This window comes from Elaeis guineensis, chromosome 4 (genome assembly GCF_000442705.2).
Source record: "Elaeis guineensis isolate ETL-2024a chromosome 4, EG11, whole genome shotgun sequence".
In the NCBI taxonomy this organism is placed as follows: Eukaryota; Viridiplantae; Streptophyta; class Magnoliopsida; order Arecales; family Arecaceae; genus Elaeis; species Elaeis guineensis.
In genome coordinates this window covers 30130160-30153598 of record NC_025996.2, presented here as the reverse complement: position 1 = coordinate 30153598, position 23439 = coordinate 30130160, and the positions used below count along the sequence as shown (strand labels likewise).

The 23439-nt window shown below is 41.1% G+C and overlaps 2 protein-coding genes across 3 annotated transcripts; both read left to right on the top strand.

Annotated features, from left to right (window-relative positions):
* The first annotated feature begins 5875 nt into the window (after window positions 1–5875).
* Window positions 5876–8327, top strand: LOC105043176 (uncharacterized). Its single transcript, XM_010920624.4, has 2 exons — window positions 5876–8006; window positions 8242–8327. Exon 1 carries the CDS (start codon window positions 6166–6168, stop codon window positions 7984–7986), a length of 1821 nt encoding a protein of 606 aa, XP_010918926.1. The 5' UTR covers window positions 5876–6165; the 3' UTR covers window positions 7987–8006; window positions 8242–8327.
* LOC105043181 (thaumatin-like protein 1b) lies at window positions 7867–19542 on the top strand. 2 transcript variants are annotated; one of them, XM_073256135.1, is made up of 2 exons: window positions 7867–8006; window positions 18805–19542. In XM_073256135.1, the coding sequence occupies exons 1-2, from the start codon at window positions 7994–7996 to the stop codon at window positions 19485–19487; spliced, it is 696 nt and encodes a 231-aa protein (XP_073112236.1). In that variant the 5' UTR covers window positions 7867–7993; the 3' UTR covers window positions 19488–19542. The 2 variants fall into 2 exon arrangements, with proteins under 2 accessions (XP_073112236.1, XP_019705533.1); XM_019849974.3 differs by lacking the exon at window positions 7867–8006 and adding an exon at window positions 14290–17372.
* The last annotated feature ends 3897 nt before the right edge of the window (window positions 19543–23439 follow it).

The window sequence follows — 23439 nt, the reverse complement described above, 5'->3', positions numbered from 1 at the left end:
ATGCAAGTTGTTGAGTTCCAAGTCCTGAGAATCAGGGTTCCATCCAACCAACGAAGACGATGGACTCCCGACTGATCTACTTCATTAATGCAGTATGGATCTTTCTTCTGCTCGGTTTGATCCGAAAGGGGTATGATCGATCTACCCCCCAGAGATGGTATGGATGACCTTTGCTATTGGCCGATCTCTACGGGGGTCTTCCTATCGTGGAGGATCACCTCATGGGTTCTTTGAGATTTGTCGTTCGTCAACATAGCACCGAAGATATCCACGTCAGATGAGTGCTTCTATCTCCTCTCTAAGCTACCAGCATTCTTCCGTGTCGTACTCATGGTCTCGATGGTATCTGTAATATTTTCTTGAATCCCTTGCTCATGCTGGAGTGAGCATCCTCTTTGACCGAGGGAGCTCTTCTTGCTGCTCTATCTCCATTAGTATCTGAGCTTGAAAAGTGTTGAGCAGAGTGAAGTAATGAAACCTCTGTGGAGAAGTTCTAAATTGGTGAGATGCTGTAAGGGATCTAAGTTGGTTGCCCCGAGGTGGGATCCGAGAATGATGAGGTCTTGGTTCTACATGTCGATGCTGTATTTGTCGATAGTCCTTCTCCTTTCCGACATTCGATTGTGATCTACCACCGAGGTTCTCCCCTTGTCAATCCCATGCTTCCTCGATCTGAGCATAATTCTCTGCCCACTCCAACATTTCGATGAAGTCCTTTGGATAGTTCAGGTTGAGGAAAAAGAAGAGGTCATTTTGAAGGAGCCCAATCTCTAACGCGGTCATTGCCACGGACTGATCCAAATTTCGAACTTTCAGGGTTGCAGTATTGAATCGATTAATGTAGTCTCAGAGAGGTTCATTCTTCCTCTACTTGATACTCCGAGGAAGTCCAAGTTATGGTACTGTCGATGGCTGCTGATGAAGTGTGCGATGAACAGTTGACTCAACTGATGGAAGGAGTTTATGGAGTTCGACTACAGATTTGAATACCAATGACAAGCTACCTTCCTCAAAGTCAAAGAGAAAGCTCGACAGAGAGTTGCATCATTAGCCCCTAGCAAGAGCATCAGAGATTGAAAATTCTTCAGATGATCTACAGGGTCAGCAGTTCCATCGTAGGGCTCCATCTAGGGTATCTTGAATCGAGGTGGCAGGGGTTCATCCATAATCTTCTATATAAATGGCAGGTCGACATTGAATCCCAAGTCATCATCTAGCTGCCTCGGTGCTTGTTGCATGTCGATCCATTGTTACATCTCTTGGAGCCTCTTTTCCAAGTCGTCCATCCGAGTTGGGTGGTGCTGAGGAGAGATATGATTCAGAGTAGAATCCCTTCTCAAGATCGGGGTAGGTGACTGCCTAGGTCTGTAGCGGGGTGGACTTTTAGGTTGGCTATGGCTACTGGCTCCCACCCTCGAGCTATGGGGAGGTTGGTCTACGGATCTCTCCCTGACTGTCTCTTGATTTTTAGGGGTAGAATATGGTTCGTTGTTCTGTTGCATGCCTCTTACTGCAACCGAAAGTGCTTGCACCTACTAGAGGAGGCTATTATATTGATCTTGAGATATCGTCAGTGCTACTGGCGGAAGATTCTCCTAGATCTATGGCGGTGGTGCATTCATTGATCGGATGTTATTGGCCTGTCGGAAGCATTATGATGCGTTTGATGCACCCCTTCGCATCCTCATAATGGCTGGTGGTGAGCTCTCTCCTTCAAAATAGGACCTCAAAATTAGTTAAAAATCCTTTCTCTAATGCCAAGTGTTGCTCCTACTTTCTTCGCCTGAGATCGATCATCGAGGTTGATGTGATTGAGGTGAAACTGCTGCTGGAGCTTTACCCGAATACCTGCAAAGAAGCCCTCATTAGGGGTATTCTCTGGTGAAGACCCTCCGATGCTCAAGTTAGGAGATGGAGAACAATGAGAGGAGAGAGTAAGGTATGGATTGTGTACCTTGGAGGATCTCGGAGTCTTTATTTATAAGGAAGGAGTTGGAGTCATATCCGTCTCTAAGTTTCGATAATTTTTGGATTTGTCGCATAGATTGATTCGGATAAGATAATTTTTCTTTATAGGAGATTTGATCGCAGAGAAATTCTAATTTTTTTAGACTTTTTCAATTGAAGAGAAGGAGAAATGAATCTGTCGATAGAGAAATAGATTAGCCATGGATGAGCTACAATAGATCGTCCAAAATCGAGGTCATCGAGACTGTAGAGTGCATGTAGACCTTAGGCAATCTGGAATAGATCAATCGAGGATGATCTAAAATAGATCATCCGAGGTCAAAGAGTCGAGAACCACTGCTGACGGGGTGTGTTCGACGGCCTTCATTTCTATCGTATATCTATATACCTATCGGGCACCCATCTCCCATAGCTCGACCAGCGCAGAGGATGTTAAAGCCAAAGCTGAGGTATAGATCCACAATAGTATCTATAAATCATTCAAAAAATTAATAAGATGATGGTGTTGAGAATTTGAGGTATATGTCATTAATGATTAATTCTTCAATACTTCTGATTAAAGGATAATCACGAGGATAGTGATTGATTCGATCGATACATAAATCACTTCTTCTTAGGGTGGATGAGTCTCAAGTCTACAGTATGGGGATACTGGAGTGAGAGTGCAAGTATTTGTTGGAAAATAAAAATACCGAGCATGATCATTACGAGAAGTTATTTGGATGGCTACCCACTCATCAATGACTTATTCGATGCTACAGTAGTGAGACTAGTCCTTAGACTTAAGGTGTCTTGGCTGTTCACAGTAAGACTGCTGTAGTTTGGCTGCACATAAACTCGATCTCTATCTATATGGGTCCCTGCACTGTATGTTGACTATAGTAGGTTCAATGTAGAAATAGATGCGTACCAAGATGGAATCTATTATTCTTAATAGACAAGAAAGATGGTTTTATATAATTTATGAGACTAAGTTCAGATCCACAAGGAAGAAACATTAAGTGAAAAGAGAGAAAAACTTAGTTTGGCCCCAATCTAGGTCAGGATTGGATCAATTCACAAATCAGATCCATATGGTTCGATTTGACCTAAACTCAATTGGATTGGATCTAATCAACAAGTTGGTTCACTAAAAATTGGAGTCCCTCTATCTTTTTCTTTCTCTCTCTCTCTTCCTCTTTCTTTCTTATTTTTCTTTCTCCATTTCTCTCTCTCTCTTTCTTTTTTAACCGAACCCAAGGTCTCTTGGGGTTTCCTAAGGGATGACAGGAGGGTGGGGGTCGATGGTAAGACAGCCAAAGAGACAGCGGTGGTGGCACAGCGATGACTCGAGGCAGTGGTCTAACTGGTGGTGATAGGATAGTCGGGAGAAAAAGAAGAAAAGGGGCACTGCCCCTTATGCCATGGTGATGGTATCTAGGGTCGGAAAGGAAAGAGAGGGAGGGGGCTTCCCAGAGATGGTGGTGGCGGTGATGGTTGCAGGCAGTGGGATAGATTTTGACAGATCTCACACCCGAAGTCTTCTCAAAACAGAGCAAGATGGGTTTAAGAAGGAAGAATCGGATTCTTTTGGGAGGTGATGATGCTCGGAAGGCAGCATGGTGCTGCCGGGGATGAGGAAGAGGGAAGAGGGAGGTGGAGAGGTCTAGATGGTGGAATCAATCAAGAGAGGAGAGATTTTTAAAAGAAGAGAATTAGAAAATGATAAGTTCAATTATTCTTGGATAAGGTCGAATCTTGACAGTGTAGTCGATCCAAACTCTCCTACCAACGCATAATTCTTAGTAGGTCGCTCTTGCGGCCTTGTCTCCCTCCCATGGCCATAGATTAACAGGGGACTTGGTTCCCCTGTTTCACTCGAAGTCCTACTCTCTTCCCTTTTTTTTGAAAAACTTCAGGTGAAGTTGCAAGGCTTGCCGACTTTAATTTACATTGACTTAGATCCAAAGGGATCAATTCTCACAAATTTTGATCACAAACCAAATGTACTAGAAAATATGGTGGTTATGGGTAGAAAATTTTTGATGTCTGAATCGAAGATACCGACAAACTTTGGTCCCGGCCGACCCTTGGGTCATCTGCTAATCTGTACACCAATAGCCGACATTATCATCAATAGCCTCTATGCATCGGCCACCGATCCATGCTTCCACCGGTGAACCATGCATCAATTGTCGATCCCTATCTTCAATGTTCCATACATGTCAAGTCATCGATCCACACTCTTTCCGACTTCTGCGTTGATCACTATATTTGGAAGGGTTGATCAAGAGATCTCATGTATCTCTTCAAACCATGTGGCTGCTGGGAGCAGCTGGTCACGGATCGGATAAGATAACTACAACTGTTCAATATTGAAAAATCAAATTGAGAATCTCGGAAAGACGCATCCGAAAAAGTTGGAATGGCCTCCAACTCTTTCCTTCTATGGCTCTCATCTCAACTTATAAATGGAGATAATCAAAAAACCTCCAAGTGACACAATCTCTTTTTCATACGCTCCTTTTCATCCATTCTACAAGTTTTTGATTTGAACGTCAGAGGATTCTCATCAGAGTCAACTCCAATCTAAAAATTATTTTGTAGATCCAATCATCATCATCCTGTTAATCGCCATCTAGCTCCAACCAATCTGACTCAAACTGAGAATCTATAGCAACAATGGCCATTCCGATTCTCATATCATTCCGTACCAATTCTAAATCTACTCCATATATCTTGGAACTGACCACAATCAACATGGCATAATCGATCATCCAAAATCTATCATGAAGTCCTCACTTGGGCCAACCAATTGTATATATCCATGGGCCAGTTCGAACTAGCATGTCAGATTGGATTTTTTTGCACATCCCTATCTAGAAATTCTTCTCATTAGTCTCAAAACACACGTATTAACTCTCGAGTCCCAACTCAAGTCCAGACTGATAACAGAGTAAAGAAACGCTGGGACTAGCTCTCTATCTCTCTTTTTTTGTACAGACCCGAGAATCTTGAGCGGCAACGATGTTCTTAATCCCTAACAAGTCATAGACCACTCTTTCCTCGTCCTCATATTCCATTGCTTCATCGCCACTAACAACAGCTCCGACGCCTCCTGCAGGCTGCAACTCACCCCAAGGAGACGGACCACGAGCTTTATCCAGTCCGTCGTCTCGTAGAGGTGTACGAGAAGCCCCTCCTTGACCTCTTCCACCCCCACATCGCCCCCATCGGACCTAACATCTCGATGAACCCATCTTGATAATCTAATCCAACGACTCCCCTTTGATGTTGCCAAGAGAGAAAGACGGAACACGGCACTAGCATGGTGGTGTAGCTGTGGTACACGGTGGTGGAGAAGAGTTTTTTTTTTTTTTTTTTTTTTTTTTTTTTTGCACTCTCGGTCACATGATGGAGAGTTCTACCACAGGACATATTTTTTCTCATATTTATTGAAAACCATAGCTTTTCCGTAACAAAAAAAAAAAAAAAAACCGTAGCTTTTGACCGGGTTTTGTGCGAAAAACCGGTTAGTAAACCGGGATCCATCTCTTGATCTAAACCGTGGATTAGTTAATGAACAGCTAGCAACACATCGGAGTACGTAGTATTTCTCTAATTTTTTACTTTCCTAAGCCGGCATCGTGTGCAAAACAACGGTTAGTAAACTGGGATCCATCTCTTGATCTAAATTGTGGATTAGTTAATGAACAGCTAGCAACACATTGGAGTACGTAGTATTTCTCTAATTTTTTACTTTCCTAAGCCGGCATCGTGCAGTGACGGCAGAATTGCTTGCTAGATGTTCTCCACTCAAACGTGGTCCAAACTTGGAGACAGCTGCCTCTACGCGGTAAACGCTCACCCAAGAAGCGAACTCCACACCCCCTCAACCCCTCCTCCTCTGTCTCTTGATGCCGAAATCGCGAGGGCGCGGGAGGGCGATCTCTTTTTGCTCTCTCTCGTGTCCTGAAAAGCAGGTGGTCTCAATTGACAGCAACTCGCATGAATAAATCAACCAGCATCCGATGTACCCCAGACCATGTATACGTATAATAAAAATCACCGTGTCAGCGAGTCACGTGACATTTCCTCCCCTGTCCTCCCCTCCCCTCCAGATCCAGATCTAACACACTAAAACCCCCTCCACACTCCAATACTCCATCGCTTTCCGTCTCCACCCTGGTCTCCTCCCATCGATAGAGTGGTAGCGAGATGCTGGGCCGGACGTTAAACTTGAGGGCGGAGCAGGTCGGCCGGGGCGCCCTCCGGGCCGGTGGCAACCTTTGCTTCGCCGTCTTCGTCCTGGGTGTTTTGGTGTTCACCCTCATCGCTGCCACTTACCAGCCTGACGACCCACTCCTCCACCCATCCTCATCCCATCTCACCTCCTTCCTCACCTCCACCTCCAATGCTACCTTCAGCTCCGACGACTCCGTTCTCCGCACCGGCGAAGACTTCCTCAACGTCTCCTCCTCCTCCTCCGACTCCTCTGTCTTACAACAAGAACCCGACTCCGCCTTCATCCACCTATCCGACGTCCCTAATACTACTAATATCGCCACCGTTACCGCCACCGACTCCACCGCCACCGCCACCGCCACTGACTCCACCACCGCCACCAGCTCCGTCGCCTCTGACTGCGACTCCACCGCCCCCATCGACTGCTCTGACCCGGAGATCTTCCACCTCATGATGCGCTTCGCCATCGAGTCTTTCCCCGACATCCACTTCTACCGCTTCGGCAAGCCCGTCGCCGCACCCGCCGCACCCTCCGGCGATGGCGCCGCCGCCGTCGCAGCCTGTGACATGGCTTGGCGGTTCCGTCCCAGGGACGCCAAGCGCGCCACCTTCTACAAGGACTACCGCCGCTTCGACCTCGGCCGCAATCCGGCCAACTGCTCCGTCTCCGTCGCCAAGATCGGCGAGTTCCACTCCGGCGTCAATGCCCGCAAGAAGCGCCGCTCCAAGGGCGGCGCCTCACCCTCGGGGGACTTCGCGCCGAAGAAGGCGGAGAAAGTAGTGGTGGCTCCGGCGGAGGTGGTGCCTGTGGTGGGGGAGGCGGTGAACGACGCCCTCCCGGTGGTGGAGTCCGAGACGAAGTTCAGCAGCGGCCGGTATCTCATCTACTCTGGCGGCGGCGACCGGTGCAAGAGTATGAATCACTACCTCTGGAGCTTCCTCTGTGCTCTCGGCGAGGCCCAGTACCTAAATCGGACCCTTGTCATGGACCTCACCATTTGCCTCTCCTCTCTGTACACCAGGACCGGGCAGGACGCCGAGGGGAAGGACTTCCGGTTCTACTTTGACTTCGAGCACCTCCGGGACTCGGCCTCAGTCATCGACCAGCGCCAGTTCTGGACTGACTGGTGGAAATGGGAGAAGAAGAATGGGCTGACCCTCAGCTTTGTGAATGATTTCAAGGTCACGCCGATGAAGCTTGCCGACGTTAAGGACACCCTTATTATGAGGAAGTTTGGGGATGTCGAGCCGGACAACTACTGGTACAGGGTATGTGAGGGCGAGACCGAGTCGGTGATCCAGCGGCCGTGGCACCTCATCTGGAAGTCCCGCCGGCTGATGGAGATTGTGTCAGCCATTGCCTCAAAGATGAATTGGGACTTCGATTCAGTTCACATTGTGAGAGGAGAGAAAGCGAAGAACACTCAACTCTGGCCAAATCTTGATAGAGACACTTCTCCGGATGCACTGCTTGCAACCCTCCGGGATAAGATTGAGGATGGCAGGACCCTGTATATTGCGACCAATGAGCCGGATACCTCATTCTTTGATCCCTTAAAGGATAAGTACACCACTCGCTTCCTTGATGATTTCAAGGACTTGTGGAATGAGAACAGTGAATGGTACTCAGAGACTAAAGAGTTGAACAATGGGTCTCCAGTGGAGTTTGATGGCTACATGAGGGTGGAGGTTGACACCGAAGTGTTGTTAAGGGGAAAGAAGCAGCTTGAGACCTTCAATGATCTCACCAGGGATTGCAAGGATGGCGTGAATACTTGTCCCGCTTCTTCCTGATCTTGCGATGGAATTGGATGGTAAGCTATAATTAGGAGAGCTTCTACCAATAATTGCTTCAAATTCTAAATTATCACTAGCTCTTCAGCATCCTTGGGGAATTCATTCTTGCTGTATTAGAGTGTGGCATGTGTCTCGAGTACTAGAATCGCTATGTATCTGTTGCCTAGGAACTCTAGTGAGATTGTTTAGAATAGCAGCATTTTTATTACTAGTTATTGAATGGCCTCTCTATTTCCTTTCTTGGTGTTGCAGCTGTTGAAGTGTTGGGCTAATCTTCTACTTGATTGTGATGGAATTTGTGCTCTAATTATGTTGTAACAAATGTTTTAAGTCGGTTACTTGATAGCATATTTGTAATCCAAGATAGATATTTTTGTAGTCTTCCTTCATATGTGGTTGTAGTGAATATCTTATCCACTTTTCTGTTTCCACAATCGAGGTCTGAATGGATAAGTTGCAAGAACTTCTTTTTTGGATTTCACAACAGTTCCAGTCTTCCAGAGTTCTTTTTTTATTCACTTGCTCTTGTACGTTGGAGGTCTTGGAGCTTCTGAATGCTTATCAATATTGTTTCGATTGCTTTAAAGTAAGTTGTATTTGTCGTTTTGTTTAGCTTTGACCTATTCTTTTATGGGTTATATAGATCTTCTTAAAAGGCAATTTTTGTTTATCATTTAACATGGTTCACCAAAACTGATTTTATATCCAAATGTTCATTTGGCCCATTCATTTCCTGTCATTTTCTGGCACAGAGCTTATTCTCTGCTCTTGGAAGCAAAATCTATTCCCAATCCATTATCTAGTTTTTGCAACTATAGATAAGTGAGTTGATATTCTACTGCAAATGCTGATATAAATTTTTGTCCGACCATGATAGAAGCTGAGAACATTATCTAAAAGGTTACTGATATGTGAGGTCAGGCTGTTATGACTAGAAAATATTTTGTTAGCTGTCTTTAGTTTTGTCATTTCTTTAAATCAAGACAAGTCATCTAGCTTGTTGCAAGTCTTGAATCAGTTTCCAGCCATAGTCTTACATGTTTGTACTAAAATCTCTTTCAATGCTTCTGAAATCAACTTGACAAACTTTGTCTATATCTCTATTTGGTTTTGTTCTGATTCCAATGCCCAAAACTCTGGTGTGTCCAATCGTTTTAGCAGCTTAGATGTATTGTCAATGATTGCTGTGCAAAACTGCTTGTGTGATATTGGAGAATTATTTACGAACCAACACTAGATAATTTATTGCATCATTAGTAGAACTAACTGGTTGATGTGCCAAACATATGCAGTCATGTTGAAATTAAAACAATAACCATTATCCTTTTTGCATATGGAAAATTCGAAATGTAACTTTCTTGATATTTATAAATACTTGCCCCATAATTAGATATCTCATGGCATTTGACAAAATCATAAATGTGTAAATGTGAAGTTTATGATATCCACAATTCTCAGTTTTTTTGAAAATAGCAATGTATAAACTATAGTATTTTAACAGTTCTCTCAAACAGAATTGTTTCTCAAGTTTGAAGATTTCTTGAGATTTAAGCAATTCTGGAGATTTAACCACTGATGTGGCTAAATGATTGAGGAATTATTTACTTGTTTTCTTATAGTTCTTGGAGGCTCACACCCAAATTAATCTAAATCTTTTCTAAACTCATAAAATCCATGTTTGATATTGTGATAAATATTCTAAAAGACTCGATCTTAGTAGAAAGAAATTTCCATTTAGGATGGTGCATCCACTTCGGAATCTAGCCTGAAACCCATCGCGACATCTACTTTCTGAACATTTCTTTATTCAAATTTTTCAAAGAGGCTCACTGCTCTGTACCCACATCCAGATCCACTCCCCACTCACATCTGCTTATGGTTATTTAGGACTTGATCGGTCAACTATTTCTCCATGGGCAATTTCGTCAGTCTCTTACAAAAGAAAAATGAAGGCCAACTCCACATGGGAAGTCATTAGCTTACATCTTTTATATGTATACAGAACTTGACTAAATCAAAATAAAGTGGAATGCCAGAACTACGGTCTGTATCAGGTTAGCTTTGGCTGAAACAGGTTAGTTTAGATTGGAGCAATTTGAATTTGCTCAGAACTTAAAACCTTAAACTCTGGCCCTTCTGAATGACGAGAACAACCTGCCTACTTTCTTTTTTTTTTTGGTGCCACACTTGTTGTTGCAATTTTTGCAAAATCTGTTTTATCTAAACTTGGAATATTGAAGTTTTCTTTAAAAGAAATGTGTTTGCTTTCCTTTATGACCTTGTGGACTAATAAAGAGCCATTGTGCAAAGGTCCAGGCTGATCTTTCTGGGACTTGTCCATCCTTGGCATTGCTTAGTGGAATAATGGATGGCCTGTTTTACCTTTGATCATCAAGGTTCACTTCCAGTGAGGCTGTGATATTTCCAAAGAAGCGGTACAAAGATCTATTTGATCATTGATGAGATTTTTTTCTTAATTTTCAGCCATATGAGGAATGTTTCCTTAAATGCATTTGACCATTTATACTATTGTTTTGCGAAAACAGGGTCATTGTTAGTGGTGATCTTGTAAGTGCCATCTTGTATTAAGGAGACTGAAGTTATGAAATTCATAAGTGATGCAAATTCAAAAAGCTGTATTCCTCTCACTCCAGAAATGCTGTTACGGCTCTGTTAATACCCATTGTTTTTGAGGCCTAAATCTGGTATTTATGAGTCAAATACACATGTAATTGTAGCAGGCCAGCCCCTGTCTAATTTAAATGCATTAATATACAAACATGCAGAATGGCATCTCATAAGCATTCGGTTGATGCAGAATTTAGTGCATGTATCATTGCTTAGTTTCTTCAAAGTGCCTTTTTTGAAAATATATCCTGTTTTCAAGACTTTTCTTCTATTGGGAAAAGAGTTTTTCAGAAGCAGATCTCTCATTACAGTTCTTTTGATCAACTCAGTCCATATGCCTTTGCATCTGTTCCATAATCCCCACCACCATTTCTTCAATGAAGATGGTCTGTTTCCCTGAGATTCAATATCCTATGCCCTCATTTCTTATTTCTACAAACTTTGCCTGTGTAATCAATTTAGGGGTTATGACTATTTGTCTCTGCATCCTGAACATATGAACTGATTTTATTATTTCTTGTTAGTGCTCTGTTTTGAAACAGAAGATGTGTACAATGAAGGTGTATAGGCTCCAGCTAGCCTTCGCAATTGAATCTCATGCCAGTGCAGAAGCTAGTGCAGCTTTTCCCTTAAGCTGATCCAATGCCACACCTAAAACCCCTTTATGGAAAAGACATTACAAAGAACCCAATTCGGAAGGAAAAAAAGAATGATTTACTGAAATTCACAATGATCTGAACACCAAAAGGCAATGCAAAAAGCAATAGTCACTTCCTGCGTCAAACCCAGAAATTTTTTTGTCTCAATAGCTGCTGGTTTCACATCCATTAGCAGAAGGTGCAAGAAGGCCTCCAGCATTTTTCCCAGATCTTGCTTAGAACCTGCTCAATTAGTCATTAGCAACCATATACCATTGTTTTAGAATAAGATGCTGCTCCCTAATTTAGCTCTTGATCCTAGCATCTTCATTGTCAACAGTATGTCTTTAGATCTGCTCTTTAGTACAAGATGCAGTGTGGCCTCTGGCATAATTTTATTTCTGTGGCAGAACCTGCCCATCAGCAATAATATGTTGACACTAAAATGAAAGAAAAAAGAAGTTAATGTTATTTATAACTCGCAATGCATACTTCTAAGGAATGAGTATGTGGTTTTTCCTTGTGCTCAAATATCAGTATATCACACATTCCTCTTGTACAAAAAAAAAAAAAAAAAAACAAAACAAAAAAGAAAAAGAAAAAAAAATCTCTATCCATTATATTTCAGGGCATTCCTTTTTACTTGTCTATTCAATTCTCCTCAACTTTATCCACTGTAATTTCATACTTCTTGATCTGCCTTTTATGTCAAAAATTTTGGTGAATGGGTTTGTTGCTTTTTTGAGAAGAGTGAATATGGGTCTTCTTGTTCTGGTTCTTTATGTTGAAGAACGTACTCTTGTGTGATTTGCTACTTCCTGTGTATTAGATTATCTACGGTAACGATCTTTTGTCATTTGTACAATTCATATGAAAGTACAATCCAAAAGCTGTTTACCAGGTGTGCAAATAACACCACTTTTATCCATGAAAGACTACAAAGTTACTTTCTCCGATGCTTTAACTTTTGCTTGGAAAAGATTGCAGTTCTACATACTGTTTTAGACATAGTTGTCTGACATCAGGTTTTTATTCAGTTGTCTTCAAAGTTTAGGTGTCCTCATCTTCTCTTCTTCTCTTCATCCATCTATGACAACTGGTTGCATCTTTGTACCAAGCTTTCTTAAGAAATATGTAAATTGTGCAGATAAAATGACTTCCCTAACCACCTGTTTATATAAAATCACATGTATTCTGGTTGCCGACTATCTGTTGTAACAGCTATGCAAATTTGTAGCCTTAGACACCCTATTCCAGATAAAAAGAAATTTTATTTCAAATTTATCATGATGCATGCACCAACATTTGCCTAATACTGACTGATTATGTTTTAGGGACATATTGGTGACCTTAGTCCTTATTCTCATTGATTCTCTTCCGACTTACTAGACTATATCCTTTCCGAGAGGCATTAATGGCCATCTGGGGAAGCTCCCTTCTGATGTTACAAATTCTTTCTACAACCCATTTAGACAAGCAAAAGAAGGTATATTATAACCACCAATTGTAAGCAATACTGAGTTGTGTAAATTAATTTCCACCTGATAAATTTCTTTTCAACTTTGCCCATTAGGACTAGTCACCACTTTTCGAATGTGACCATCTTTAGAAAGAGGGATGCTAGTGAAGTAGTCTTCTTCCTCATGCTTGTTCTACTCCAAGATAGATGAGTGAGCTTTTGGGATAATTATTTCAAGGGCCAAAATATTAAAGTGGAGACAAGTGGAGCTTTATTGCACCATATATCTTTTTCATCCAAAATCCAAATTCAAATGTAATCTCTTAATTCTGTATTTTTTTGATTCAAATCAAATTCCTGCATATTACAACATTATCAAAAACTCTAGGGACGGTCAGTGCTAAATTCTCCCCAATTGCTTCCGTGAAATTGCCCATTAAGTAAACTAGCAGGTTTATAATTTGCAATCCAGTTGCCTCATTTCTCTATTTGGAGCCAACACCAGCATAGAAAATCCAGCCTTCCAGTGTAATCGTTGAGAATACTCACAAGCTGCTGTAGCTTCTTTGTTAATTATCCCCCAATATCTCTGAAAAGAAAAACGCGAACAAACCATTAAGGCTTATGAATACTCAAAACAAAAACTGTTTTTGTATGATGTCTGTTTTTAAGGGATAACTGAGCAGCATTCCAAATTTTTCTCACATGCTGAATCTCCTAGTCGCTGCAGAGCATCTGATCTCGGTCATATGGGCCACTATCTGTAACCTGCTCGATCATGTTATCTGCATGTTAATTGTTTTAGTGATAAGCTACAAGAGCAGCATTTAGATTCCATCATTGTCATTTATGTAAAATGCCTATTTTAGGTACTGTTTTTTTGTTTCTCTGAGTTCTAGTCAAGCTATCACATTGCATCTGTCTTGTTGCTACATGTTAGATAGCATTCATTTGTTTGATGGGTCACAATTGCACTCATATAGAGCAAAGAAGCTTCGCTGGTATGCTAGGTATCAGCTTTATAAAACAGCTACTTTTGTTACTTGTCAAGTGTAGAACCTTCAGTCATCTTACAATTTTATTCAAGTTAATTCAGTTATCCCCTTCCATTTCTAGACTTCCCAAAAATGAAAGTTCTTCTTTTCCTTTTTCTGTTCATTTCATAAGATCATATCTTCTTGACATGTACTTTATTGGTTTTCTGACTGTTAGTGTAACTCCTACTTTCTGATCATGTGGAGTCATTACCTGTTCTAGATTTGGCACATGGGTACATGCCTACTTCAGTACTGTGCTTTTTCATACTTTCACATATTCTTTTAATACTTCTTCATTTAATGCTTTGCATTCTGCTCTAATATTCACGACATGGTGCATACATCTTCAACATCTGCTCATTCTTCTCCAAAGTAGATCCAAAATAATCTATGCACTTGGTCAATGTTTACTTATGCTTCTTACCACTGCATTGTATTACCCATACAGAACTTAAAGTTCAGATACTGGGAAGTCACTGCTATTCTACTGTATGAGTTTCATTCTCAAATATATTTTTCCCTCTTTAGCCAGGAAATATACTTCAGAGAATACGAGGAGGAAGGACGCAATTAAAACATGTGAAAGCATTAGTTACTGATTAAGAATATCTCTGGGGGAACATCATGTTGCTAATGGCAACAAAACAAGGGCCTTCTTATTTATAATAGTATACAAACAATCCAAAATGCCAAACTCCTTTGCAAATGGTTAATGAGTCGTATTAACATCTATATTTATCTACTGCCTAGTTGTGAATGGATTTTCTGCTTTCTTTCGTTTAATTTTATATTTGATAGGATATGAACTTTTTTTTTTAACTTTCTGATTTTCTGACATTTTATGAGAGCACCCAAGTTCACTGCAAAGTGCAGACTCTCCAGATATGCCAGTCAGTTTGCCCTTGGCTTAACGAGTAACTTCCATTTCTATGATTGAAGTGAAGGGCATAATGATTTAGATTATATTGTCATGCCTAGGCTTTTTCCACTTCCCATAGCATGATGTCTATCTGTACATTACTTTACAATGAGCAGTACCTTTTTCATTAACGAATTGGGACTAGGATGTAGAAAGTCTGTTTTTCAAAATAAAAAGAAGGGTTTCTAATTTCTCACCCATATCTAGCTTGATGTTGTTACTTTATGTTTAGGATCCTTGTCTTAACTGACATGAAAGATCCATATTTGCATCTTGATCAATTTGGTTATAACACTTAATGGCTGACCTGAAAAGAAAGGACATAACGTTGTTTTAATTGCAAAGTCACATCTTCCCCCCCTCCAATAATTTCAGTGGATTCCAAAGAGCACCCTTCTGGCTAGGTTTCATTTTCTGCTGAAAACCGTTAGTGCCTTTGAGCTTGATTTTAGATCAAATGGGAGGGCAGACCTTATGTTCAAACTGTAGGGCGGGATTATGCTCTTTCAACTTGGAATTGGCACTCAGGAGGTGATCTGGCTCCAGATTTTCTGGAGGCTTGTGTAGCAATGAGAAGCTTTATCTGAGACCAGAAATCTACAACGTTGATGCTATGGACATGTTCATGGCCAAGATACTAGTGGCTAGAATGGTTGATGTCAGCTTAGGAAATTGGTATGTTCCTTTCTGAAAATAGATGGTGATTCATGATGACAAATGGCCATCTTCAAGCAGTAAATGCTCAACTCTGTGATAGATTTTCTTGAAAGTAAGGCCCACCTGCATGTAACTCAGAAGTGTGAATGGAAGAACCTAGTGCTTAAGCTCTGTGACATGTTGTCCGACACTAAAAATGATCGTTGAGAACATTTAGGTTTTTCTACATAGAGAAGGAAGAGAAGATAAAATGGAAGTCAGAGGGGAGAAAAATAAAAATTGCTCTGGATCATCTAGCTTTTTGTTTCAAGAATCATAGCACATCTACTATAATGATCAGATCTTAGTTACTTTTTTTTTCAGTAACCCATTGTGTCTTAGATCCACCGAATGAATGTTTCACTTAATCATGAATACAAATTGCTAGGATCAAATCCAAAGACACAAAATTAGAGCAAGACAAACCTTGTTTACCTGAACCTGGGGCAGGTGGACAAGTGAGATTTTGTAGAGATTTCCATAGATGGTCCAGCATCATAGGTAGAAAAGTTTCTGGCTACATAGAGACAATCATGAATCGGTTGATATATGTGTAGCTTTTGTGACAGCTCAAGGCACGCTGGATTGAATTAGATACTCAGCAGCCGGTCCTAAGAAGGATGTTATGTGTCAAGCAGTATTTATGAAATTTGAATGGTTGATTAATGGATTGTCTATGGTGATTGCTGCAATTCTGCTGCACGATGACGTGATCATAAGAGGATCTGGGAAGTGTTGATTCAATCAGGGAAAATTCCAAGGTGGTCAGTGGCCCATTCATTCAGGTTCTACCCGTGGAGGTACTGATGTCTGTTGAAGTTTGAAAAATTGATCTTTTATCAGAGGAACTTTTGACATAAGATGTGTGACTTAAGGTTGACGATTGTTGGTATTTATTCTACATTCTTTGTGATTGTTATGTGAGGGATCCCATGTCTGACAATCTACAAGAATGACTCAAATGTCTGACAATTATAGAGATATTCTAATGGTCTGATCACCAGAAAGCACCGTATCATTTTCCATGCCACTAGATTGGGAATGTGGAGATGAATATACTTGACATGACTGGAAAACTAGACAAGCAGGACAAAAATGATGAACATACGTGCTGTGGACTGCATTATTCTGTTAACAACCTATTTTTATTTCATCTGAAGGCAGATATAAACTTTGCATTTTGTGGGTTCTTCGATGATCATCTACCTAATCAATCAAAGTTAACGTCAATGAGGCATAGACTTTGTTATTGGTTGTGATTGTTTAATTGTGATAAACCATGTATAGGGATTTGTATCTCTTCGTTCAGGATTTCCTATTTCAATAATTATATCTACCTATTGATGACATAATGAATTTGTGGCAGAAGTCTGAATAAAATTTCCCAAAATGTTACCGAATTCGAGGCATATTAGTTGAGGTCTATAGCAACAAGAAACAAATTTGGCCATAAAATATTATTTCCACAATCTTAGAACTTCCCATCTTGCTTCATCATCTATTCATCTCATTTTTAAATATCTTAGTTTTCAGTAATAATAGTTTTTAGATCAGCTGGCAGTTCTTATGCAAGGAATTTTATAGTTTCTTGTAGTTTTGAGTAGGTGAGGGAATCAATGGTTGTCGACTTCCTAAGATAACAACATTCACTACTTCGGTTCGTGTACAGAGCTTTGTTGTGGAGTGTTCTGTTATTCTAATGCCTTTATCTGATTAAAGGATTTGGATTAGGAGAAACCAACGAAGCACATATTTATAAACAAAATGATATGATTGGAGGTGGTTGATCCATATATACTGTTGAGAAGGACGTTCCTGGAAGATTCACATCAGCGCGCATTATACGGCAAATTGCTTGATAAAATACTTGATTTCAATGTCCTTCACTGGGCACAGTTAAAACCCCTGGAAGGTCATATTGTCCTATCAAAGGGTCACCTTCTTCCCTAAGGCTATGGAAGAAGCAAGAGGATTCATAGGCCTTATCTTTTGGCTACTTATTACAGGTCAGTGGCCTCTGCTTCGTATCTCATCCCTGCTGCTATTTGAATCATATCGTACATGTTTAGCTTTTAGCTTACAAGAGATTTCTCTTTTAGAACCATTACTAAAACCAAATACATGGTTAATGTGAGATAATGCAACACTGATGCATGAAATCTTTTTGCATTTTCTGGGCCATATATTGGCAGCTTGATTACTGTAGTTATACTTGTTGTGCCATGTTTTTGCTCTGCATTCCATAGAATAGATGTTAGAGATTCGTGTGATTATTTAAGGAGAAAAAAAGAGGACTTAATTTCCATGGACGTCAGAAAGAGCCATAGGAGTTTCTTGGTGAATTCGTTTGGTCACCGGCGGCAGGGATGGTAAATTAATTTACCAGACAAACTCCAATATGAAGGAAAATACTGGCACATGGAAGATATTTCTCACGGGCACCAAAATAATCTTCTTGGAAGAACGAAAGCATTGAAGAAAACTGTAAATCCTCATACGCCAAGAGCGTGTTACTTGGCAACTTATTACGTGTTGCCAGCCAAAGATCATCGGGTCCATTTTATGTAAACAATACACAGGGACAAAAGTGGAGCAAAAGACATGTAACCACTAATTAGGCTCGTAAAAACAAAATCTATGGTTATGAAACTCGCTACGGGCAAATGAATACGAGGAGTAGGAGTAGATTTGGGGCAATGACGACCCACAAGGACTAACAACATGCTGCGATTGTTGTGTTTGCAATTGAAAGGAGGGTCATGGGAAATATTCCACATCACTCACCAGTTTTATTCATAGAGAGTCCTTGTTCATTAATATAATTAATATTTAAGAAGCAAAAAATATTCCACCAGAAATTGTGTGGACAGATAACAGCATTATTTTTTAGTTATTGACTGCCATATCACATTATAATTGAAGGCAAACAGCAACTATTATAACTGTTGATATTTAAATCTAAATAATTTAGTTTAAAATGATTTTACATAAACATTGATTATCGCAATCATTATAACCGTCAATAACACTTCTGATGGGGATGATGATATTATGAATTATAGAAATTTTTTTTTTCAAAATATTAAACCTGGTCAGTTCGTCTTGATCTGGATGTCTATTTAGTTATTAATCCTTACTAGTAGGTACATAATATGTGTTTATAGGATCATGTTTTCCATGATACAGAAATCGTTGGGATTCATGTGAAATCATCAATTTTTACCTCTGAATATCCTATTTTTACACATGAATCTCCCTTATCGGTTGTCCTCTTCACGTTTTCATTTTCAATGGCACCATTTGCTCATTTTGTAACATTAAAACTCGAATGTCACTGGCCCGAACCAGACCACCTGGAACTATAAAAAATAAATAAATAAATAAAACACATTCCTTTACACCCTAATGGTATTATTCTTCTCTTTTGCATCTTTACAGGGGCATGTTCTTCCTCCTTCCAATTCTTGAACAACTGCACCTACCCAGTGTGGGTCGGCACCCTTTCCGGCGCCGGCAGCCCTTCACTGGCCCAAACAGGATTCGAGCTTCAGCCGGGCCAGTCCACATCCCTTGCCGCTCCCCCCGCATGGTCGGGCCGCTTCTGGGCCCGGACCAACTGCTCCACCAATCCCGTCACCGGCAAATACTCCTGCACCACCGCCGACTGCTCCACCGGAAAGGTCTCATGTGATGGCTCGGGCGCCACTCCCCCCGCCACCCTCATCGAAATCACTCTAGGCACCAATGGCGGCAAAGACTTCTACGACATTAGCCTCGTCGATGGCTTCAACGTGCCGGCGTCGATGGCTCCGATGGGAGGAAAAGGAGATTGCAAAGTCACGAGCTGCCCGACCGACGTGAATGAGGTTTGTCCGGAGGAATTGAGGGTGGCTGAGGGAGATGGCACTGGGGTGGTGGCTTGTAAGAGCGCTTGTGAGGCGTTTGGAGATCCAAGGTATTGCTGTACTGGGACGTATGGGGGTCCTAACACATGCAAGCCCACCAACTACTCCAAGGTGTTCAAGGGTGCATGTCCTTTGGCTTATAGTTATGCCTATGATGATGCCACTAGCACTTTCACCTGTGCTGGTGCTAGCTATGTCGTTACGTTTTGTCCTTGATTAACATTTGCCATATCAAGTATGGTTGCCGAATCTAATTAAGATTATTCTCTTCGATTGATTGCAGCTTAAAATAAATATAATTTAAAATTTTTTCTTCTATTTTTATTGAAAAAAATAGATTTCCAAATATAGATCGAAAAAATTAAGATAAATTAGAATCATTAATCATTTATACTTTCGAATTAGTGAATGGTCCTTAAATTTGTATCTCAAATTGGAGCATTTGATCATTTGCTCCTGATCATTTTTATTGATCATTTTTACTAGAGTTTAATTATTTTCTTTTCATGTCATATTGTCACGGACTTATCCGCAGGCATGTCGCAGGGGGTGCCGGCATGGGCATGACGTGGTGTTGCGAAGGATTTGGCCACTCACCCCGTGACAATATGGCTGATTATTCCTCTCTCTGACACTTGGTCTATTGGTTGCTGTTTTTAGCCACCGATTTATCTTTATTACCCTTCCATGCACTAAAGCTTAAACTCATACATTACTCCATATCATATAACACTTAGAAAAACTCGCTTTCTTGAGGCTCTTACCATTTGCTTTTAGTGTACCTCTGAAGCCAAGCATGGCTATCTTCAAGACCATCAGATGGTGGTGATTAAATACATTCTTCTCTATCTATGCCCATCTTCGTGGCTTTCAAATGATATTGGCTGAATAAACTCTTCTCTATCCATTGCGGGTTGGTGGCTCTTTCCATTTTTTTCAACTTTTAATTCATTTGGATTTTATAAAAATTTCCGATCAGTGATAAAACAAATTATCATGAAAAGTTCCTTGCCTCATTGGTAATAAATGGTTTTCATTAAAAAAAATAAATATAAAAATTTATAAATTAAAAGTAATTTTTATCGTCGACGATCAGTAAGCAAGCACGTGATATATTGGATATGCGCTCTATTTTTCGGGATAGAGTGCATATGTGTTTTTTTTAAAAAAAAAATAATATGAAAGGATCATAGTGGGACATGAAGGTCGTCTCAAAGAGAAAGTATTTCTTAATAATGAGGGAAAATAGGGAGAAATAAAACTAGGGAAAAGTGGGACTTCTACCCGGTACCGTCTTCAGCTATTTCGTGGAAACGTATTCTTATGCATTTGCCAAATAAACCTGGACAAGATTCACAAGAATGCAGCTGAGCACAACGATGGGTGTACGCATACATGTAGGCAACCATAATTATGCCAATAGTGATTTTTGTTAAATTTCACTCATCTTAGTATTATTATTATTCTTTATTTTGTATTGCGGAGAAAAATAATAGCTATTATAAAAATAATTATGTTATTTTGCGAAAAAACAAAAAATAAATGGGGAACAATGGCAGCCGTATGTCACTCCTAACAGTTCATATTTGATCGTTGAACTTTTTTTTTTTCCGTAAAGTGGTTGTTGAACTTCCCATAGTTTACTCAAAAAGAAGAAAAAAGGGCTTTGTGCGGTTGGTTTCGTGAGCGGGGATTTGCCATGAAGGATTCGGATTGTATCTTCTCACCGAAGAATGCAGTCTTCTTCTTCTTCTTCTTCTTTTCTCTTTAAAAATTGTGCACGATCTTCTTTGGCACCGCCAGGGGGGACGAATCACTCCGCCATGAAAGGCTGGATCGAGCGGAAAGGGGAATCCGTATCTAGCGTCTGGATGGGTCCCACAGTCGTTTGTCAAACCGAGAAAAGATTGCAAGCGGGGCCCACATAAATGCATGGTACTGGAAGACAGTCCCTGTCGATGATCCGCACCGTGCGTAGTCAAATATTGGTTTCTTATCCCACGCAGGGCTTAGTCCAGTCCAGGTCTTCAAATGCATACAAAAATTTTGGGTGCCTACCCAACCATTCAAAAACTGTACAGTGGCCGGTCTGCAAATGATGTAACAAAATTTTATTGTAAGCTCCTTTTGGATGGGATAGGGTTTGGTTATGTGGTCCCCTAAATGGGGTTGATTCCTTTCTTAGTAATATATTTTAATTTTATTTGTTAGGACCAAGAAAAATAGGAAATACATGTTGATATATTCTTATTGATTGATATTTAAAATAAAAAATTAGAAATAGAGGGTGATCATCCAAGCAGACAGCCAGAGTCAACATGACCTAATATGTGATAATCGATTATATCGCTCGGTTGGACCAGGATTGAGGCATCTTATCTCATGCAGTAAACAAATGGTTCACATGAGATCCAATGGGTTGATGGTAGGTGTTTGAAAGGAAGAGAAGGAGACCCACCGCACATAATTGACAGCAAGTTACCCCTACCCGCGAGTTTGGCTTTGATTATGATACCAAAAAGTCCTTGGTACAACTAACTTTTGGTATTGAAATAGATAATTAACAGCCAACTTCTGAAGGTTAATAGATTTTTTTATTGTTATTCTTTTTATTTTCTATGTATGTTCTATTTTTGTAACAAAGACAGATTAAATAATACTGAAAAACTGAGAACTCTTGGTCTTCAACTGTTCTCATCTCCGACAATACTTTTATTTTCCTACATGCTCTCTAGCTAGAGGAATACCAATTAAACCTGAGTTTCGGTAGGATTAGATCGATATGTGGCTCAAAAATAGGGTTGAATATATTAATTGAGTGCCAACGCCGATCAAAACTATTGGGTGGATGTCTGATTAGGACATCACCTTTCAAGATCTTTTCGGTACTGCGCGATGCAGTAGGAAGAAAGAAGAAATAAAATAGAAAACAATCAAAATACGTACATCAGCCAAAAAAAAGCTCATCTCCATGGAACATACAAATTTCACTATGAGAAAAGAAATTTTACAAGAGGAGATCTCACCTTCAACCCTCGTACACCCAATTTCTCCCTCACAGGAAGTTCTCCATCACAAAAAGCTTTATTTCTAGGAAGACCTCCTGAACCTTTGAAGCGACCGCTGTCCGTTATTTAGAAGCCTCTTTGGAGCTTCTCCTCTCAGCACCGTGCCTTCTCTCTCTTCATGGGATTTAGTTTTTTATGTGAAGCCATCTGCATCCGCATCCACGAGACCAACAGGCCACCATGCACCCTGCTGTTCACGTACAGGCTCTTTTAAAGGGCTTAAAACCCAATCAGCACTCATTTAGGAATCCTAATCAGGCCCAATCAAACCCATAAAAGCTTCCCAGCCATTGGATTGAGATCAGGATCAACCCATACCCTCCAATCGTACACCGGTCCACGGAATAGTACTGTAGACCATAGAAAACACGTGGAAAATGTCCACACGGTCCATGCAGTGGACTGTGCACCGCCCGATCCACCGTGGATCGGGCAACGGGCCTCACAGCGGGGCACTGGGCCTGGGCTGCGCCCCCGTGTGCGTGGGCTTAGGCCGGGCCCATCCGCTGGGCCGTTCCCTACATGCGCCCAACCCGCACACTGGGCTGCGAACCGCCACACGCGACCGCGCAGTTGCTACTTCGCCGGCCCACCGTCGGCGGTCCTCCGCCGCCTTCAAACGTGCATATCTCCTCCGTCCGAGCTCCATTTTAGATAATCTTAGTCTTGTTGGATTTCGTTTTTCATCACGAACCTCACCGTGGACTCAATATAAATCAAATCTTGAGGTGTCAAATCCTAACAATCTCTTTTTCGACTCGATATTCGGTCTTCTCCTAACTCTGAGAGCTTCTGAATCTCCTCACCCCCATGTCTTGGGACAATCGTCTACTGATCATGGATAGGCAAACATGAGAGTCGAGCCAGGCCGCTCGATCCCATCTTCATCGTATGCTGTGCTCCTCAGGATGTGAGACCTACTCGGGGCATCATCTTGCGGCAATAGGAATCTCACCTTGCGACATCACCTCTCGTCCTTCCAAGTCTCCTATCTCATGCCCAATCCACCTCCACTTGGAGCTCTATCTTGCTCTGGGCTCCACTTAGCTCTTGAAGCTCCATCTCACACTGGACTCCCTATCAGGTAATAATATCCTCTC

What these genes read in the sequence shown, in the direction of transcription:
- LOC105043176 (XM_010920624.4), top strand. Translation starts at nt 6,166, where the DNA reads ATGCTGGGCCGGACGTTAAACTTGAGGGCGGAGCAGGTCGGCCGGGGC.
- LOC105043181 (XM_019849974.3), top strand. Translation starts at nt 17,321, where the DNA reads ATGGAAGAAGCAAGAGGATTCATAGGCCTTATCTTTTGGCTACTTATT. An exon ending in CTTTTGGCTACTTATTACAG is followed by an intron (nt 17,373 to 18,804) that starts GTCAGTGGCCTC and finishes GCATCTTTACAG; the next exon opens with GGGCATGTTCTTCCTCCTTC.